Source organism: Rhamphochromis sp. 'chilingali' (genome assembly GCF_963969265.1).
Source record: "Rhamphochromis sp. 'chilingali' genome assembly, chromosome: 21".
NCBI lineage: Eukaryota > Metazoa > Chordata > Actinopteri > Cichliformes > Cichlidae > Rhamphochromis > Rhamphochromis sp. 'chilingali'.
The window spans coordinates 4,919,817-4,937,732 of record NC_137949.1 but is presented as its reverse complement, the minus strand read 5'-3'; the positions used below and the strand labels follow the sequence as shown (position 1 = coordinate 4,937,732).

At 40.1% G+C, this 17,916-nt stretch overlaps 2 protein-coding genes across 2 annotated transcripts; both read right to left on the bottom strand.

Annotated features, from left to right (window-relative positions):
* Positions 1-5,225: 5,225 nt before the first annotated feature.
* sptssa (serine palmitoyltransferase, small subunit A) lies at positions 5,226-9,932 on the bottom strand. The gene is made up of 2 exons (XM_080870817.1): positions 9,444-9,932; positions 5,226-7,273 (listed from the first exon to the last, which is right to left on the bottom strand). Exons 1-2 carry the CDS (start codon positions 9,544-9,546, stop codon positions 7,170-7,172), a joined length of 207 nt encoding a protein of 68 aa, XP_080726943.1. The 5' UTR covers positions 9,547-9,932; the 3' UTR covers positions 5,226-7,169.
* Positions 9,933-10,270: 338 nt separating this feature from the next.
* Positions 10,271-17,157, bottom strand: eapp (e2f-associated phosphoprotein). The gene is made up of 6 exons (XM_080870816.1): positions 16,992-17,157; positions 16,085-16,263; positions 14,061-14,192; positions 13,328-13,442; positions 13,082-13,210; positions 10,271-11,638 (listed from the first exon to the last, which is right to left on the bottom strand). Exons 1-6 carry the CDS (start codon positions 17,069-17,071, stop codon positions 11,350-11,352), a joined length of 924 nt encoding a protein of 307 aa, XP_080726942.1. The 5' UTR covers positions 17,072-17,157; the 3' UTR covers positions 10,271-11,349.
* Positions 17,158-17,916: the final 759 nt, after the last annotated feature.

Here is a 17,916-nt window from a genome sequence, read left to right as displayed (position 1 = left end):
AGATTTGACCATTCAGGGCTCAAAAAGGGCGTACAACACAGTCAAGCTTTGTTTAGGTTTGCACGTGTGGGGGGAAAAAAAGCACTGTGTTGCTTCTTGTTCATTATTTAGCATAAAAATGAACATCTATTAAGAGCACTAAAACACAAAGCAAATTAAAGTAGGTGTAGCCTTTAAAAGTTAACATCTGATGACATATAAGAGACAATAAAGGTATATTTGTGGGCAAATCAGATTGTTTTTGTGTTTCATATAACGGCGGTTCAAACTCCAGTGAGCACCCTCTTGTGCGTACGTGAGAATAGCTTCATCGTCTGAGTTAACCAGTAACCAGACCTCTGTTTCCTTTCTGATCTGCAGCCAGAGAGCAAAGGAAGGAATGATTCCTTGGCAGAGTGCGTACATGTTGTAATTTGAGAGTGTTTTTGAAGCCTGGCAGCGACACAGAGGAGATTTCGACTGAAGCTCCTGATGGCTGATAATCAGGAGATATCAATTTGTGATGATTTTCAAGACCACAAAAATCCACTCTAATTCATCTGTTTTTCCTGGAGGCTTCTGAAACTGAGGTTAGAATGTCATGGGACATGACAGGCTTTTTCTTTTTTTTACTGAGGTTTATACAAGTTCCTGGTTACAGGGCAAGGCTAAAATAACGCCTGACAGTCTACTGCAAGCCATTACATTATGATGCCTCATAACAAATCCTACAACATTGTACTGTCTGACAGGATTAGATTCAGATATATGCAGAAAATATGCAGTTTAATCCACAAAGGAGTGACTGAAGGAGTTTCACAACCTTTATCCACAAGGCTTCTCCAGTTGCGACTGACTGATAGGAATTTCTGTAGATTAGCAGAGCTCCTATACTTTCTATTAGAAATTGACTGCCATTCAGGAAGGGGGCAACAGATGGTACCTTCTATGAATAGGAGACAATGGTAGAAAAGCCGAAAAAAGTTTTTACTTTTTGTGTCTGTAGCTATAATATGTACAAACAAACAAAACAGAATTTCTGTCCTTTTGGCTTTTCTTACAGAAAAGCTGGTATAGCCATAAAATGCTAGCTGATGTATGCTGACGGGTTTACATTAAGCAACAGCACATGCATAGTTGTGGTGGTTGTAGGTGTGACTGTACATGAAGTCCCCATGTCACAGCAGAAGTCCAGAGTGGTGCATATTAACAGTATATTAGACACGAATGTTAAATGTGTCGTGGAAAGCATGAATTAAACTGTCTTGACTGTAGACAACATTAATATTAAGTGTGTTCCAAGACACAACATGTTGTACCATAATTTCCGCAAAGCGCACACATGTGTCTCAACATACATTTTGAAACTATTCTTGCAAGTTTTACAGCTCAACCTCCGCCATGGCCATTCACAATACACCAAAGTGTATCAAAATGATAGATTTTTGTTATTTTACACATTTACTTCTTACAATTTAAGCCCAGTTGTGCCGACAGATTTATTTCATTTACTACAGCAGTATTTCTTTATGATGTAGAAAAACAGACGTACTGTTGAAATTGTGCTTCTTTGTCTTATATTAGGAAATCTTAGTGATTAAATGTGTAGTTAAGTTTCTTTATACCGACAGGTTTCACAGGTCCGGCCCACATAAGATCAAAGTGAGCTGTATATGGCCTGCCATGTAAAATGAGTTTGGCATCCTTGCACTACGCAACAAGCATCAAAGTTGGGTTTGAGTTAAATAACCTTGTGTTTGTATCGTTCTGTTCTGTCTGGTGTTGTACTGTTACTTGCAGTTTTATTTGGAATGTTGCACTTTATGTAGTCCTGTGTTGATTGTCTATGTAGCACCATGGTCTTGGATCAACACTGTTTCCTTTCACTTTGTACTGTACCACTGCAGATGGTTAAAATGACGATAAAGCCAGCTGACTTGACTTGAATTGAAATAAAGAGAAAACCAGCAAGCCAAGCGAGCTAAATGAAGCAGTCAGATGATGGACATCCTCCAGTAGCTAAACAAAGAGATGGGAATGACAAAGGTGAAGGTGAACAATGTATTGGTAAAAAACCAACAGCAGGCTGGGAGCTGGAAAGATGGAAAGCTCATTAATTTGTTCAATTCAATTCAATTTCTTTATTGTCCCACAAGGGGAAATTAATTTAGCAGCAGGATAAAAGTAAACAGAAGAATACTTTAAAATAATAATGACAATAATAGTGATAGAAAGTCCAAGGACAGTTATTTGCCATTGAGGAGACAAGATGCAGTGAGGATAAAAGAGACCTGGGCCCGTATCCCTAAAGAATCTTTGTGCAAAAAGTGGCTCCTAGCGGCCAAATTCTAAGAAAATTCTCAGAGTCATGACGTTTTCTTAGAATTTCCCCTAAAAGTGACACGACAATCCCAGTTAATATAAAAGCTATTCCTCAAGATTCCTAACGCTTAAAAGGGCTCCTAAGGCGAGATCTGCTAAGAGCAGGGAAGAGGACTTTTAGTGGCTTAGGAGTTCCCCTAAACAGCTGCACAAAATGGCCAACAGAAGAGGCAGGAGAGATGTCCTGCAAACACTGGATGACAGGGAATTATTGAGATGCTACAGATTGGATCGTGCAGGAATTATGTTTGTGGTGGATCTCCTTAGAGATGCAATTACTTCACCAACTCGACGCCACAACACTATTACACCGGAGACGAAAGTAATCACAACCCTGAGGTATTTGGCATCCGGGAAAATGCAACAATGCAGCAGTGATGACTTGGGTCTGCAATCACAGACATTGCTAAAAGCTGAGCCGTGTTACCCTCGTTAAGACCACACTGGACTTGTAACGTTGTGATTTCTACTTCATTAAGGACAGCCCCTTGAGATAGGCCATCTTGTTTTCAACAGGGTCCATATGGGAGTGAAAGTACAAAATATGTCAGCTAGGATATTAATATGAGCAAATAAGACACAAATCATTATTTGAACAGGGTGTAATGAGTTTAAGTTTTCACATATTTTAGATTCTAATGTTAGGCTATAACCCCTACAGCTTACTATTCATTTTCCAGATATTTTCTTGAATGTGAAATATTATTTACAATTACAGTCAGCATAAGATTAGAGTGTATAATTATGTTTATTGATTTGAGGGTACATCCTTTCTCATTATCACCAAAAGCTCATTTCCATCAAACTTGTAGGATCAACCAATCACGGCTTTTGAAATGATGACTCATACCTAGTAACGGGGTCAACCACTCCTCCTCACTAAGATAGGATTTTCCATCCATTCCTTGCTCAGAGTTCACTGAAAATGTTCTGGAATCACTTCTAAGCTAAAACTCCTGGCAAGGAATTTTTAGGTTAAGTTAGGAGCTCTCTGAGAGGATTCTCAGAATCTTTAGGGATACGGGCCCTGGAGTCTGGAGAATAGAAATTCCACAGTGGTATTCGCTACATTACATCTCTGTCAGTCAATTATTTTTTACTGCTTCCAATTCAATTTAGTGTCAGTTAGTTTACTAAAAAACAGAACAAAAAAAAACCCAAACAAAAACAAATGAAGAGAGAAGAACAGAAACGGACTCAGCATGGGGGAAAAGTATTCTTCCACTTATCCAAAATCTAGTGAAGTCAAAATTTACAGTTACTGAAGTAACAGAAGTATCCAAAAATGAGGCCGTGATGATTCACCTGGCTGAGTGTGCTCTCAACGGCTTCCCTCACAAACTTCTCTATAACAGAGTCCTGGTGCTTGTGTTTGTCAAATGAATGACAGTAAAATTAACACATTTTGGCTAACTTACCATTAAAAAGGGGAAATTGTGGGGAAAAAATACTGAATTGAAACATAATTAGAATTACATTTAAATTCCATTTCACTTTCACCACAACAACAATCCCCTCAAGCTGTTTTATATTTTATATTTATTTTACATTTATATAAAACACAGAGAAAGCCCCAGCAATCAGATGACCCCCCTCCCCCCATGATATTAATTACAAGTTTTAAAAATCTACATACAGCTCTTTTAAACCTTTAATATTTGCTGCTGTATAAAGCTACAATTATTTACATTGTAAATACTTTTTATAATTTTTTTTATTGCATAAGTAAATGAAAAAAAATACTTTTGTTCATTTGTGCAAAATTTTACTATGATGGCTAAAAATGTAATAACTGTGGACAGGGTTGTTCTTTAACTGCTACACATGCATGCAGAGACTTTTAAACACAAGTATGTCCCAAACATACACTGGAAACAATGGATATAGTCATCTGTTAGCTTGTGCACACCCACTTAAAACCTTTAGTTGAATATGTTGGTTGGTTACCAGTTACAAAGTAGCCTGTTTTAATGTCTATTTTAATCAACTTTACACAACGGAAATCATAATTTATCAGACAAGACCTCATAGTAGTGATGAGTATTTGTCAAAAATGGTGAAACTTCAGATTTGCTGTAATTCAAGACCAAAAAAGAAGCAAAATTTCAGCTTTTATAAGTTCTTTCTTTTTTGGGGGGTCTTTTAAATGAACCATAAATTATTTAGTATTTTATATTACAAATTTACTTTAAAAAGTAACTCTATAGCCCATGGGGCAGTTGACTCATTAACAATCAGGCCAATGGTCATCAAAAAAATCATAGTAAAAAACTTTTAAACAAAGAATAATAATACTCAGGTGCGGTAATCTTACCTTAAATTTGTACTTCAGTTTATGTAACTCCCAGAAGGTTGATTCTGTTCATCTGGATTTGGCGCTTTCAGTAGGAGAAACGTTTTATCACTCATCCAAGTGACTTCAGTCTCAGCTGACTGCAGGTTTCCCCAATCTTATAAACAGTACCTTTGTGCAATGACTGAAACTAGCTCACTGAATGAATAATGGGCTGTGAAGTCAGTTTCTTGATAATTAATTAATAATTAATGTGCAAATGCACGGTTTATAAGGTTGGGGATGATTGAGCATGCATCAAGACCTTCAGTTTATGGAAATACTCATAAACATGTTTACAAAACTTTGATGATGAAATCCACAAGATCCACTTTAAGGCTGTCTTTTTTTTATTGACGAAAGTCTTGAATGGACTGTTTACAATAAGTTACATTCACTGATAACAACGCACCTGCGTTCATTCTTGTTTGGATTGCAGGAGCAAGAGAAAAAGAAAAACCATATAAACCCTGCCATCTAGTGGCCTACACTGACAAGTGCACAGGAAGGATTGAGACCAAGTGGAACAACGTTAGTTTAACATCCCTTTAATGAGTTCAGTCATGTAGAAGAAGAAATAGCTCACAAAAACAAATGATTAATTCCATTTACTAATATATTTGACTATAAAACTTTACAAATATGTATTTAAGGTTATATATACATAATTGAGAAAAATACATCATTTTGCAAGGAAAGGGGATCGTAATTCTTACAGGAGTAACATTGGCAGTACAAATACACATAAAATATTTTCACATTAAAATGTATTTTCGCCAACATTTCTGTGCTGAAGAAACTCTTAATGACGACCACAGTAACATTAACTTTGGATAATTGAGCACTCTCAAGCATAAAAGGGGACAATGCTGGCTTTTCAGAGCAATGCATATGTACAAGCACATAAAACCACACGTTACCATCTCACAGCCTCATAAAGGGAAGAAATCGCTGTAGTTTCTCAGTAGATCAAAGTGAATTTACTAATATTGACTGTATAGTTGTTCTTGGTGTGCTCTAGTCGCTGCAGTTCCATTGGTCTAAATTAGACTTGGCAGCAGATTAAAATCAAGCTTAACAACATCTCTACATTTTCTGCATCAACAAATTAATACTTGCACCATTCTCATGACAATGAAACTTCATTCAGTAGTTTGGAGGTGTATTCTGCAGTAGTACTTAGTGCAGGCAGAACTGCTGTGCCCAAAATCAGACTGTGTTAATTTGGCTTACAGCAATAAGGGCTGGAGTGTAAAGTTAAAAAAAAAAAGGAGGATGTGTCAAACCCAGCTTTGTTGCAGCAAGTTCACACTGTCATGACTATTTATTTGATCCCTGGAATTTTAAGTGATTACAGTGCCACTTAAAAATGACAATGTGTGTGGAAGGGAAAAGAGACAACTGAAGAATATTGAAATAATTTATGGGGACTAACCAAATTTGGAAGACGGCAAATTGAGTCAACTCATGTCCACTCAAGACCTTCAGGTGGGCAACAAATCCTTTAAAATGGGCGGGTGTTTTAGACCAAGATTCTCTAAAATGCCCAGACTGCTTCATCACACTCACATTCTGACCCAGCTTGGACTAATGGGATAAGGATGAAGGTCCTTATTGTAGTGGTGGAAGTAGAAACAAAAGCATTTTTTACAGATGTGCGCCTCCAACGTGGAGAATAAATCACTCATTTAACTGACTGCAAGTGCATTTGATTAGAGAGGAAGTCACTGAAAGTTACTCAGCAGTTTAAGTCATGCCTTTGACCTTTATATTGTAAAAGGATTAACCTTTTGACTGAACCGTCTGATGATGCACACGATCAACAGTTACAGTGCCCGTATGTACAAACCATAGCATAAAAGTGATGGGAAATAGTTACGGTGGAAAAGAGTTTATCAGTTCCTAAGAGCAACAACTTGACAGCCTGGATTGAGAGTCAGGTGCCCTCCGGATCCAGTCCTGCTCAAAAAATGGTGTATTTTTTATTCTATGTATTCTGTTCATCGTCCAGTGTGTCCCATCTCTGAATGTAACTAAGACAACAACTGTTTTAGTGTATCAATGAAATTAACAAAATAGTCCTCTTAACGTACACACATTAAGGCATAATTGATCCAGAAGAGAGAGGGGGAAAAAAAGAAGAAGAAAAAGCACAGCACAAAGAACAACCTAATGTGAATCAACACCAAGCACACCCCTTTTCAAGGCTTTGCCTCCAAGCCCAGCACTGCTCACAATCTGAACGTCAGTAGCAAAGAAACAGTCGTGAGGACTGTTTCTTTGCCTACAGTGTCCAACAAAGTATCTGGCATGACCCTCCCAGCCAGATACTTGACCGTTGATACTGGATCAGTCTTGGAAAGGAGAAAATTTCCGCTGCAGAACCCCAGAGGACAGCAGAAAGACAGGTGAATGGGGAGTAGGCAGATGGACTGACAGGAAGCCACAGACATACACGACGATCCGGATCCCTGGATCACTGGATGACTTCAAAGTAGTGCAAGATGGCCATGATGTGCTGTGGCATGAACACATAGCCGGTGTATATGGCCATACCAGCCACAGAGATCAGCAGGGAGTCTGAAGGAGAGACGTTAAGGAGGAATTTCTGAAGACATTCAAGTTTTACTGCAGGGAACCACAAACAAACTCTAACTGATGTGCCTTCAACAATCAGTAGCTGGTAATGTGATTTACATCCAACAAACACTGCCTGCTAATGGATACAGGCTGGCAGCCAGTTACACCTGCATGCAAATGTTTGGCCACCAAACAGTCAGTGACCTCTTTTCCTGGTTTGTGAATAGAAAAGATATCAATACAAGCCCTGCAAAATGTTAACTGGCTTATATAACAGCTGTGGCTAAAGTGTAGACACAAAGTCTCATAATTTCAGTAAGGCAAGTCAAACTTTAGTGGTAAATCTTCTAGCAACTGGAAAGAATTTCAAACTCGTTCGGCAGGATTTACATTCCAGAAAGCAGGGAGGAAAAAATATTTGAAATAACTTTAAAACTATGTACAGAGATAGCCACAATAATGCTCTCAAAATCACACTATTGAGCGTAAAGCATGTTTACACACTTTATAATTACCTTGCTAATGTAAACAGGAAAGCAGACTGTTGCCATCATTTTGCTCAAAGCATGGTCCAATAGACATTTTCATTGTTGAATGTCCTTGCTGATAGCTATCATATAAGATCACCACTACACAAAAAGGCAAGTTGCAGAAGGCTCTGCAGCTCTTATACTTGCTGCTTTCCACAGGCAGCATCTTCCAGTGGGAATATGTGACACTGTTGTCTTGCCTGACAAAATTACTGTGCTTACAAGAAAATTAGCAACCGCATCACACACACATCTGAAAGCTCCTGGTTCTTCAAGGACAGAAACTGCTGCTTTTTATCATCTTACATTTTTAACTTATGACTCAAAAAGATCATTTACAGTACCAGGAAACTTTAGGTGGAGGAACTTCAGTGTTTATTTTTGCTCCATTTAGCTGTAAATGTTGTACAAAACAGATTTTAAACTTGTGACAGGATGTTTTGCAATGAAAATAACCTTGGAGGTCACAGCTCTCTACAGAGCTGTACACCTTCTATCAAGTGACCAGATATTTCCTAACAGATTTGTCAACCAAGAAATTTTGTCAGTCACTGACATTTTCTAACGCTCATTCACTTGCTATTCCCGATAGGAAAAGAAACAGGAAAAAACCCAAACCCTTAAATACTTACAAAACCTACAAAAGTCTCATCAGCCACTGGAAGTTAAGTTCATCGTAGCCATAATCTGCTTCCTGTAGATCAACAATAAAATAACCAGTGTGATCCCTGAGCGACTGCGTCAAGTTATTTGATGAGATGCAGGCCGATAACGATCAGGAAGACACAGTAACACACCTGACCCTCGGAGGGAGACGAGATACACCCCGACAGTGACGCCATCATGCACAGAACGTGATACTGATGACTTCCTGCACTGCCACAGATCAAAGTACAGTCATAAAACCATCAACAAGGGGTACACTCTAATTATTAACTTCGTTCAGTTAACATTGTTTGCGTTTTTTTAAAAGCATAAAATTAAAATAAAGGTCATACGTAACGTGTATGTACTTCACGCGACAATCACCTGACCGACTCTCTTACAGTAGCTGAAGCTAGCTTAGCTTTGATGCCGCCCAAAGAGTAAACTAACCGCACACACGCTGGACTTGAAAGGCAAAGTACACAGCACGACAACAAAGTGTGAAACATTCTTTAATGTATCAATGAAAGGAATTTGACACTTTACTCAAGTCTGTCACTACAAACACGTTTCTTTATGTCAACTAGGTTATGAACTAGGAAGCGGTTTACGCACACATCGCTCCAGTTTTCATCCGTTTATACACAAACCAATTACAGATTAAAACACATAACTTGTAGAATAACATTTAGAGCAGTCTCTACAATGTGGCGGATGAGTGTTCAATTCAGAATTGACTAAGCTGTGAACTCTTTAGCTTTCAACGATAACAAGGGCCGACTCGGACTATATGCCGCATTTGCCATAAATCACCGCTCATGTGTTAAAATGCTGTAAATGGTTTATACAAACAACTGAAGCTATGTTTACTTTTACCCAAAGTTAGCGCTATCAGTGAAAGATCTAGGCCAGTCAGGCTAGCGTTCGGCTAAAGGTAGCAAATTAGCTCGGTAGTACATCCCTTCAGAAGCCACTTCAATACGGAAAAAGGATACTGAACACCGTCCTCTCCCAGGGCTCCAGCATGTACAAGGCTGTCACCAGAAGATACTGGTAGTAAAACCAGGATAACTGCTTCCAACACTCTCCAAGTGCCATGGTCCAACTTTTAAAATCAACTTTGCTCCTTCCTCGCGGCTCTTATCCTCTTTATGTTTCGTGGTGAGGTGTTTTGTGCTCACGTAAGGTTTAATCGCGAGGCGCTGGTTTCCGGCAAATCACAACTCCGCGTTCAACCGTATGATTGTGACGCAGACCAGGGTGTTCCACCTTCCTAATTTCAAAATAAGAGTCAAAAGTAACTTTCAACACCACATCAAAGTTGGATTTATACTCTATGTTTCAGAACAGCAGCTCTATTTTTATTTGCTTGTTTGTCTTGCTTTGCCTTAACCGAGTGCCCATCTTAGTGTATTTTCTTTCCATTAAGCATCAAATATCTTGGTTCTTTAAAACAGATTTTGAGTCACCCCCCAAACCAAAGCACTCTACTGGCCCAAACACTCACTAAAGCACTAAATGTGGATCATTCCATGGCTGAATAGATTCCCCAACAAAATGCTATACTCCCCAGTTTGAAACACATTTCCTTAAGAAGTACAGATATTTATGAAATCAGTTAACTACCAATTAAATGTCAGGAAACTATATTATGATCATACCAACTGTGTACAAGTGAGGCAGACAAAGCACTGTCTCTATTCCTACAATTCTGATAGACATCAGAACATTTACTTACCGAAGCCATAACTGTGGCAGCATGCATATGCTGAAAATTACCCGTCTCAGGCGAGATTATTTGTCAAGGAAAAATGATGTAGCCTTTCAAAAGTTTCAGAAAACTGTATTTTTTTGCATTTTAAAAAATAAAAACAGCAGCAAATGTAAAACTTTTAGAAGTTTTTCAGTGTCAGTGTGATTTAGTCTATATTATTTATGGCCAATTACACAGGCCACATTAGCATGATGGCAAAATTGCAAAAATACACTGATAGTCGTAGAAAGTTCTGTGGCTGCTCTACTAACAATGCACAATAATGACCAGCATTCAAACTACAGCGGTGCAAATTGGTCGAAAACAAGCAGACACTATGAGTGTCGAAGTATTCTGCTAATAAAATAACAAAAAATCTAATAAAACAAGGCACAGGTTTGATGATGCTCTTGTTAATATAAACAGCATTGTAATTCAGATTAATGAGGGGAAGCTAAAGGAAAATCAATATGTTTTAATATAGGGGCAAACTGTCCTGTCAGAAATTGATGAGGAATTTGTGTAATCAAGTGGGAGGAGGTGAAGTATAGGATTCAACCAGAGGAGAGCTGCATTATGCTGACCTGTACCTTAATAAATCAGATTTAATCAGATTTAAATTTTCTACTCCCAACATTTTTGCTCTCCAAATTACAAGACACAAGAACACCGGAGTCAACGGCAAAAGGTTGTGTTCAGGCGCAGCACTTAAAGTTTTACAGACATGAGGTGGTACATTTTTTCTAATGCTGAAAAGGATTTCATTTTTGTTACCTGTTGAACAATGTGTTCAAAATGTGTATGACAAACATGATCAGGCGACTGATCACAGACTGATTTGCCATCTCAGCCGTGACGCTGAAGCAAAAAAAGCTGTCAAAACTGTTGTAACTCCTGTAAACACAACACTGACAAGTTATCACTGGCGCCATGATCTTATTTGCAGAAAAAGAAAAAAGAAGATGGACATTTACACATCCTGCAAATACAGAACAATAACAGCGTTAACTTAAAGTGATGAGCACACGTCCAGCGTTCACTCCCCTTTAGCTTTGCTTTGGTGAGCATTTTGGATATAAAGACAAAGATCTGAGCCACGAGGTGTGAAGTTAGAGACAAAGTCCAGCTCAGACCTCGTTCAGTCCTTGTCAGCAGTGGCTGGCCAGGATGTTGAAGAAGTGGTAAACCTCATCTTTATCGAACACGGCCACCTCAGTGGAGCACTCAGAGCACTGCACCGGGTGGTACACCTCATCAGCATCCATCCCCATCGCTGCTGGAGTCTCATCCGCAGGCGTCTCTGTCTGCTGTCCCCTCCTCCTCTTCCTGTTCCTCCGGTTCTTCTCCTGCTGGTTTTTGTAACGCAGCACCTCCTCTCTCTTGACTGTGCAGTTCATCACAAACATTGCTCGATACTGCGTGCGGTACTTCTCGTGCCTGAACGGACACAAGAGTGATGTGTCGTTACATTTTAAAATGACAAAATCTCTACAAACTAATGAACGTTTCTCTTACAATCACTTCAAATCTTTTTTTAAAAACAAACAAACAACAAAAAACTGATGTAGAGTATGAAGTGACTCACATGCCTTGTGTTGTCAAAACAGCTTTGACTGTGATACTATGATCCCTAATCTAACCAGGCTAATCAGAGACATGTAATGGGAGTTGGGCAATGGCCCATTGGCTCTCCTTAGTCAGTTTTTATTCATATTTTCATCACATATTTAATCACTCCAGCTTGTCAAACATGGGAACTAGTCCTGTGCATATATGAAAACATGGGTGTAGCTTTGGTGTCAGTGAAGTAAAGCTTAAGTGGAAGTGGATTAACCTGCATTCTTTGTAATGGCCAGCAGGGGGGCAGCAGGGGGCGAGTCCTAGCTTTGCGAAAAGGTTTCCAGTTGTTTGAAGTATATGGCTAAACGGCCCTCAGCTCCTGTTATCTGTGCCCTCAGCAAGGACATTCTGGATAAGTTAAATCACCAAATTAAAGTCATAAGGCTCCAGTACACCCTCTGCTTTGGTCGCTTCACACGCTGCAGCAAGCTTATCACGCAGTCACTTCTATTTATGCCCATTAGGGCATAAAGGAAGTCAATGCATTATTTGCCTGAATGATGGGTGTCGCCACTCAAAGAATACCACCAACATCAGCACTAATATATGAGGAGAAGAAGTCAAAACCCCAAAGTCTCAAGTTTTCAAAATGTTTCAAAATCTCCCTCTGTATATGTGTATGTCTCTGAGCTTCTGTACTGGAATATCATTAAAATGGTGATGAAAACCTGACACAATCGTACACTTGTGTTCAACCCAGCTGCGACAGCTGCAGTGGAACGCTCCAGGTTACAAAATCAAGAGTTGCACCACAGGTGGAAGATAAATCAAAACAGCAGTGTGTGCGAACTGATGCAAGGTTATTTTCAGTGCACACTGTCGTGCTTTGGGGCACACGGTGAGCATATTGAATACAACATGATGTTGTTCTCAATCACAACAAGTGACCTGAGCTCTCCTAAAATATATTGCATGTGATACTTTGGCACGCTGTGCATAAACAAGGATTAATACAAACACTTTTCAAAGACTTTTCTTAAAATGTCAGTATTATTACGTTCTAGCAATTTTCCCTCTGCTGGACTGAAACTCCACTGTGTAGGACATGAAGCACGTTTTAGTGTAGTAAAAAAGAAACTTGGCCACTATCAGAGATGGTATATGTAACACTACTCCATCATCAGTCAGATTTTGTGGATGTCAAACTTCTGTAGAGGCGAGCAGCTCTGTGATCTCAGTTAACATTAGGCTGACACCTTAATCTGCTGCTGGGTAAAGATAGGGATCTGCACTGTTTTGAAACCTGCTGTGGAGCCTCACCTCTGACAGTCCAGGCAGAGCGTCGTCATGCAGGCGGGACAGTTAAGCACAGCGTCGCTGTGAGGCAAAGCTTGAGGGTGGCGAAGCTTTGAGTGAAAAGCTGCAGCAGGTCGTTTTCTTCTGCTGTACCTACACAGGAAGGTAAGAGGTGGAATGAGTCTCTGGAGGGAAATTTAAAAAAAAAAAGAAAGAAGCAAAAACATCTGGTGGCATGTGTTTTAGAAATTGTAAGAGAATCTGTGTTACTCTCTCCTCCTGGCGTCAACCCAGGCCTGGTCTCTGTCGTCCTCGTCGGGGTCGTACAGCAGCTCGTCATTGGTCGGAATGGTCCGCTGTCTCCGCCTCTGGCTTGTTGAGCTGCCTACAGAAGAAATTTTAAATACTGTTAGTGGCAGGTTGTACATGTATTCTGTCATCATGATTCAGTTAAAAGGACTGGATGTTAAAGTCTCTGATAATGCATTGCTTTAGATGAAGAGACTCTCGAGGGATGGCTGTTATGAGGAAAAGGCAGCCTAGAAACTTTGCCAGCAGCACACATCGTTGTGTGCCTCAACTTTCGGTCTTTTACCCAGGCTAATCTGCCATTTTCCTTCCTTGGTTAGGTTTAGGGATTAGAGATCGATCTAGATTATCATTTTAAATTTGGGACACATCATCAGTAGTGGACCTTGGATTCATCAGGTGTTTCGGCCATTATCACTAGACACCCTCATCCAAGGAGGCCCTGCCAGGGTCGATCAGGCCCTGGAGTGTGTCACTGGTTTATGTTAAATTGTTACTTCTCTCCTTTTTTCTTCTGTTCAGTTTCCTACAGTTTATTTTCTATCTATTCACTGCAACTGAGAAATAATACTTACCTCTTTAGCATTTATGGAGCCTAACTTCTTCAAAGGGATAGAAAAGGTGATAGCGAGAAGTAAGACAATGACATCTTAATGACTGTTAGTAACCACAGCAGGAAAACCAGTTCTCTTACTCGGTGTGCCGTCCTCCTCTGAGTCCGAGTCAAAATAAACCTCATCATACATCTGTGGGTTAGAAAGTCCAGGACCACCAACAGCACTTCCTTCCCCTTCTGCTCCTCCTCCTCCTGGTCGTTTTGAGGTCTCTACCAGAGAACAAACACACAAATGCTAAGCACAAACTGTATTTACAGAGACGGTCTGTCAGACACAGCAGGATAAGTTAGTTAACCTTGGGATTAAACTTGGCTTCCTCCTATACCACTAGTGACACAACATAATACTTGTTTTGTGCTTAAACATACGCTGCAGCACATTATTTAGTGAGTCAGAAATTAATGCTGGGCTTACACTGTGCGATTTGTGGCTCATTTTGAGCCGATTTTTCAGTCGTGCGACTGTTTTGGGGATCGGCCCGAATTTCGCCTTCATCGTGTTTCGTGCATCGTGTAGTATACGTAGGGTATCGAGAAGCGATTAACACCTCACGACCAGCTCCCGATCATCAATCGCTCGGTTGTAAGAAAACCAAACCTGCTTGAAATCCTGTCGGCCGTCGTGAGGGTGTCACAGCAGCCTCTCACACTGCGCACGCGCAAACACAGAAATGAAAGTGAAAAAACGGGGCACACGACACAAGCAATGGAGGCACAACTTGTAGAACTTTGGCAAGCTCATCTGAGCCTTTCCCATGTGGCCTAACAAAATTATCATGACCACAACAACCGTGAAAATAATTGGATGGACATTGCTGCTCAATCACAGCTGCCTGATCAATGTTTTTCATTAGCAATTTAGCAAAGTTGATGGTGGCAGTGTGCGTGTCTGTGTGAGTGAAAGACAGAGAGGGAGAGCGAGCGACAGATTTTCCGTTATAATGAATAGCCTTTATTGTCATTGTACAAGGTACAACGAAATTGGAGTACCACTCCCTTGGTGCAAAATGCAATAATAAATATAAAATATAAAAAGTACAATAAAACAACCGAAGTACTCAAACAATAATAAGTACGATATATACAGAATAGCAACATTCATATAATGATAGTATGAATAGCAGCATAATATAGTGACAGTGGTAAGTATGGTATAGTTAAGCAGGTTCAATTGTTTTGTGCCTTTTTACTACGGTGATAGCTCTGGGAAAGAAGCTATCCCTGAATCTGTTTGTCCTGGTTTTATGTGACCTGTACCGTCGGCCTGACGGTAATAGTTCAAACAGTTGATTACTGGGGTGAGAGTAGTCCTTAATGATATTGCCAGCTCTGCTGAGGTACCGAGAGTTTGCAATGGCCTCCAGGCTGGGCAGAGAGCAGCCAGTGATCTTCTGGGCTGCGCTGATGACCCTCTGCAGTACTTTCCTGTCTGCAACTGAGCACCCTGCATACCATGTTGTTATGCTGTACGTTAGGATGCTCTCTATGGTGGCTCTATAGAATGTCACCAGCAGCCTCTCCTCCAGGTTGTTCCTCCTGAGCACTCTCAAAAAATGGAGACGCTGCTGGCCCTTTTTTACCACCACTGTGGTATTTGCAGTCCAGGACAGATCATCAGAGATCTGCACGCCCTTCATGTTATGGACGCACAGTGTGAGCACTGAAGTCGCATCAGAGCATTGGGGCGTATAATGTGAGCATCGTGACCTGCGAACTTCTAACCCCTGTGAGTCAATCGTGCAGTTTGAGCAGAAGCTGAATAACGTGACTGAAAAAAAAAACAAACAAAAAAAAAAAACGCACAGTATCTGCCCAGCTTAACAACAGTAGCAACGCCGGTTGTTTTGGAGCCAGAAGTGGCCATAATTGGACAAGATGATGGAGTGCTAAGTTTTACTCAGCAAATAAATGAACCACACAGCTGATTATTTGTAAGATATTTTCATTAAAAATGCTCAAAACGACAACATCACAAACACTGAATTAGCTAAGATGAAGCTTTGCACACAGCTTTTGGCTATAGCTGCCATCTAATCAGTTAATAGAAAAGTAAATCCAGACATATCACTAAGAAAATACAAATACTAGCAGCTGGGTGTTACCTGCTGCTGGTCCCCAGGTTCCCTGCATGGTCTTGATGGTGGAGCTGAGCTCTGCCTCCATCTCTTTTTCAAAATCATCCTCGCTGGATGACTCGCTCTCCCCAGTTAGATACTCTCTGATCAGCTTCTTTTTCTGGTCCGGAGTCCCGTTCAGGAGCACGTCCAGCTCATCCTCCGAACTGAAACAGAGAAAAAGTTTTCAGGAAAAAACCCCAAAAAAACCCACAGACTCCCAAACCCAGAAGATTAAGAAATTGAAGTAACCATTCATATGTTATTCTGCACACGTAACATTATATCATCTGGTGGTATCGTATAGTATTTAAAAGACCAAATAATTAAGCACTTAATTTGAAAACCAAGAATCCACGTCGAAACTGTCGCTTTAAGCTTAACTCAAAACCAAAATAAGTTGCCTGTACTCACTGCATCCATCGGTACATACATATTTGCTGCTTTAATAATGAATAAACTTCAGATCTTCAGGTAGACAAGTTCTTTTGAAGTTTTGGACACATCAAGACATCGCAAGACATCACTTATAACTATTAATAATTATGACGTCTTGCTTAATTTTCTCCAATTTAGCGCCATAATAATAAATCCAGAATATTCTTGGCTAATTAGGGCAATAATAAGCATCTACACTCGTGTATTTTATTTTCTTCTCTCCCGCTTTCCTGCAACATTTAGACTTGTAAAAATCTGCCGCCTTTCTATAAACATAATTAAGCAGTAACATCCATGTCACGTTAAAATAAATTCACCGTAAAGAGGGGCTCAGCGCAGTCTCCCTGCTATTCTAGTTTGTTTACATGTTAGCTCCCAGCTAGCTAACTGCACTTTAGCCTCCCAAAGCCAAAGCTGCGCTGGCCCCTAAAAATAAACACCCGTGTTATCCTCGCACCTGCTGGCGGCCCGCTCTTCGTCGCTCGGCTCTTCGATCTCATATGACTCAAAGTCTTGTGCTTGACCTAGCTTATTCATGTTAAATGTTAGAGGAGCGTTAATTACAATAGCATGAGGTGCTGATAAGTTAGCTACAACACGCCAAATTGCTTCTTCCGCTTCCGCTTCTTCTTCGTTTGTGTTTAATAAGGGTTGGTAAGCGTATACTAAAGTCTATTACCGCCCTCAACTGGGCTGGAGTGTGGGACAGGCGCTTAAGGAGGAATATAACAAAAGGATGAAAAAAAACCTGCCTTATGTTATAAAGTTGTATATATCCCCAACAGTGTCACCAGCAAAGCACCTCCACACTATCACACCTCCTCCTCCATGCTTGTAGAGACCATCCGTTCACCTTTTCTGCGTCGCACAAAGACGCATCTCAAATTTGGACTCATCAGACAAAAGCACAAATTTCCACTGGTCTAATGCCAATTCCTTGTTTTTCCTAGCTCCAAACAAATCTCTGTTTGTTGCTTTTCCTTAGTAGTGATTTCTTAGCAGCTATTTGACCATAAAGGACTGATTAGCACAGATGTGTCTGCTTTGGAACCCTCTTTTCCGGACTGACTGAACTTAAGTAATAATGGACTGTGATTTCTCTTTACTTAGGTGACTGCTTCTTGTAATAATATGGAACAAGGTTGTCAGCTGTGTGCCAACCTGACTTCTGCACGACGCAACTGATGGTTTCAACCCCATTAAGCAGGCATAGTTGGTGCTGTGGGAAACATTAAAATCTCACACTCCAAGCCCCGCATAATCACAAAAAGAAATTTAAAGAGTTTTCAGTGAGCAAGCTTTTCTTTATAACTTCTTCAGTTTTACCCATATGGAAAAGATATATATAAATCTTATAAAGTTTGTATCTGTCTTGTGTGAAA

Coding starts and splice junctions, on each gene's coding strand:
- sptssa (XM_080870817.1), bottom strand. CDS start 9,546: ATGGCACTTGGAGAGTGTTGGAAGCAGTTATCCTGGTTTTACTACCAG. Junction 7,274..9,443: donor CTGGGAGAGGACGGTGTTCA/GTATCCTTTTTC, acceptor TCTCTCCTTCAG/ACTCCCTGCTGATCTCTGTG.
- eapp (XM_080870816.1), bottom strand. CDS start 17,071: ATGAATAAGCTAGGTCAAGCACAAGACTTTGAGTCATATGAGATCGAA. Junction 14,193..16,084: donor AACCTGGGGACCAGCAGCAG/GTAACACCCAGC, acceptor GTTCTCTGGTAG/AGACCTCAAAACGACCAGGA. Junction 13,443..14,060: donor AGAGGAGGACGGCACACCGA/GTAAGAGAACTG, acceptor TTTCTTCTGTAG/GCAGCTCAACAAGCCAGAGG.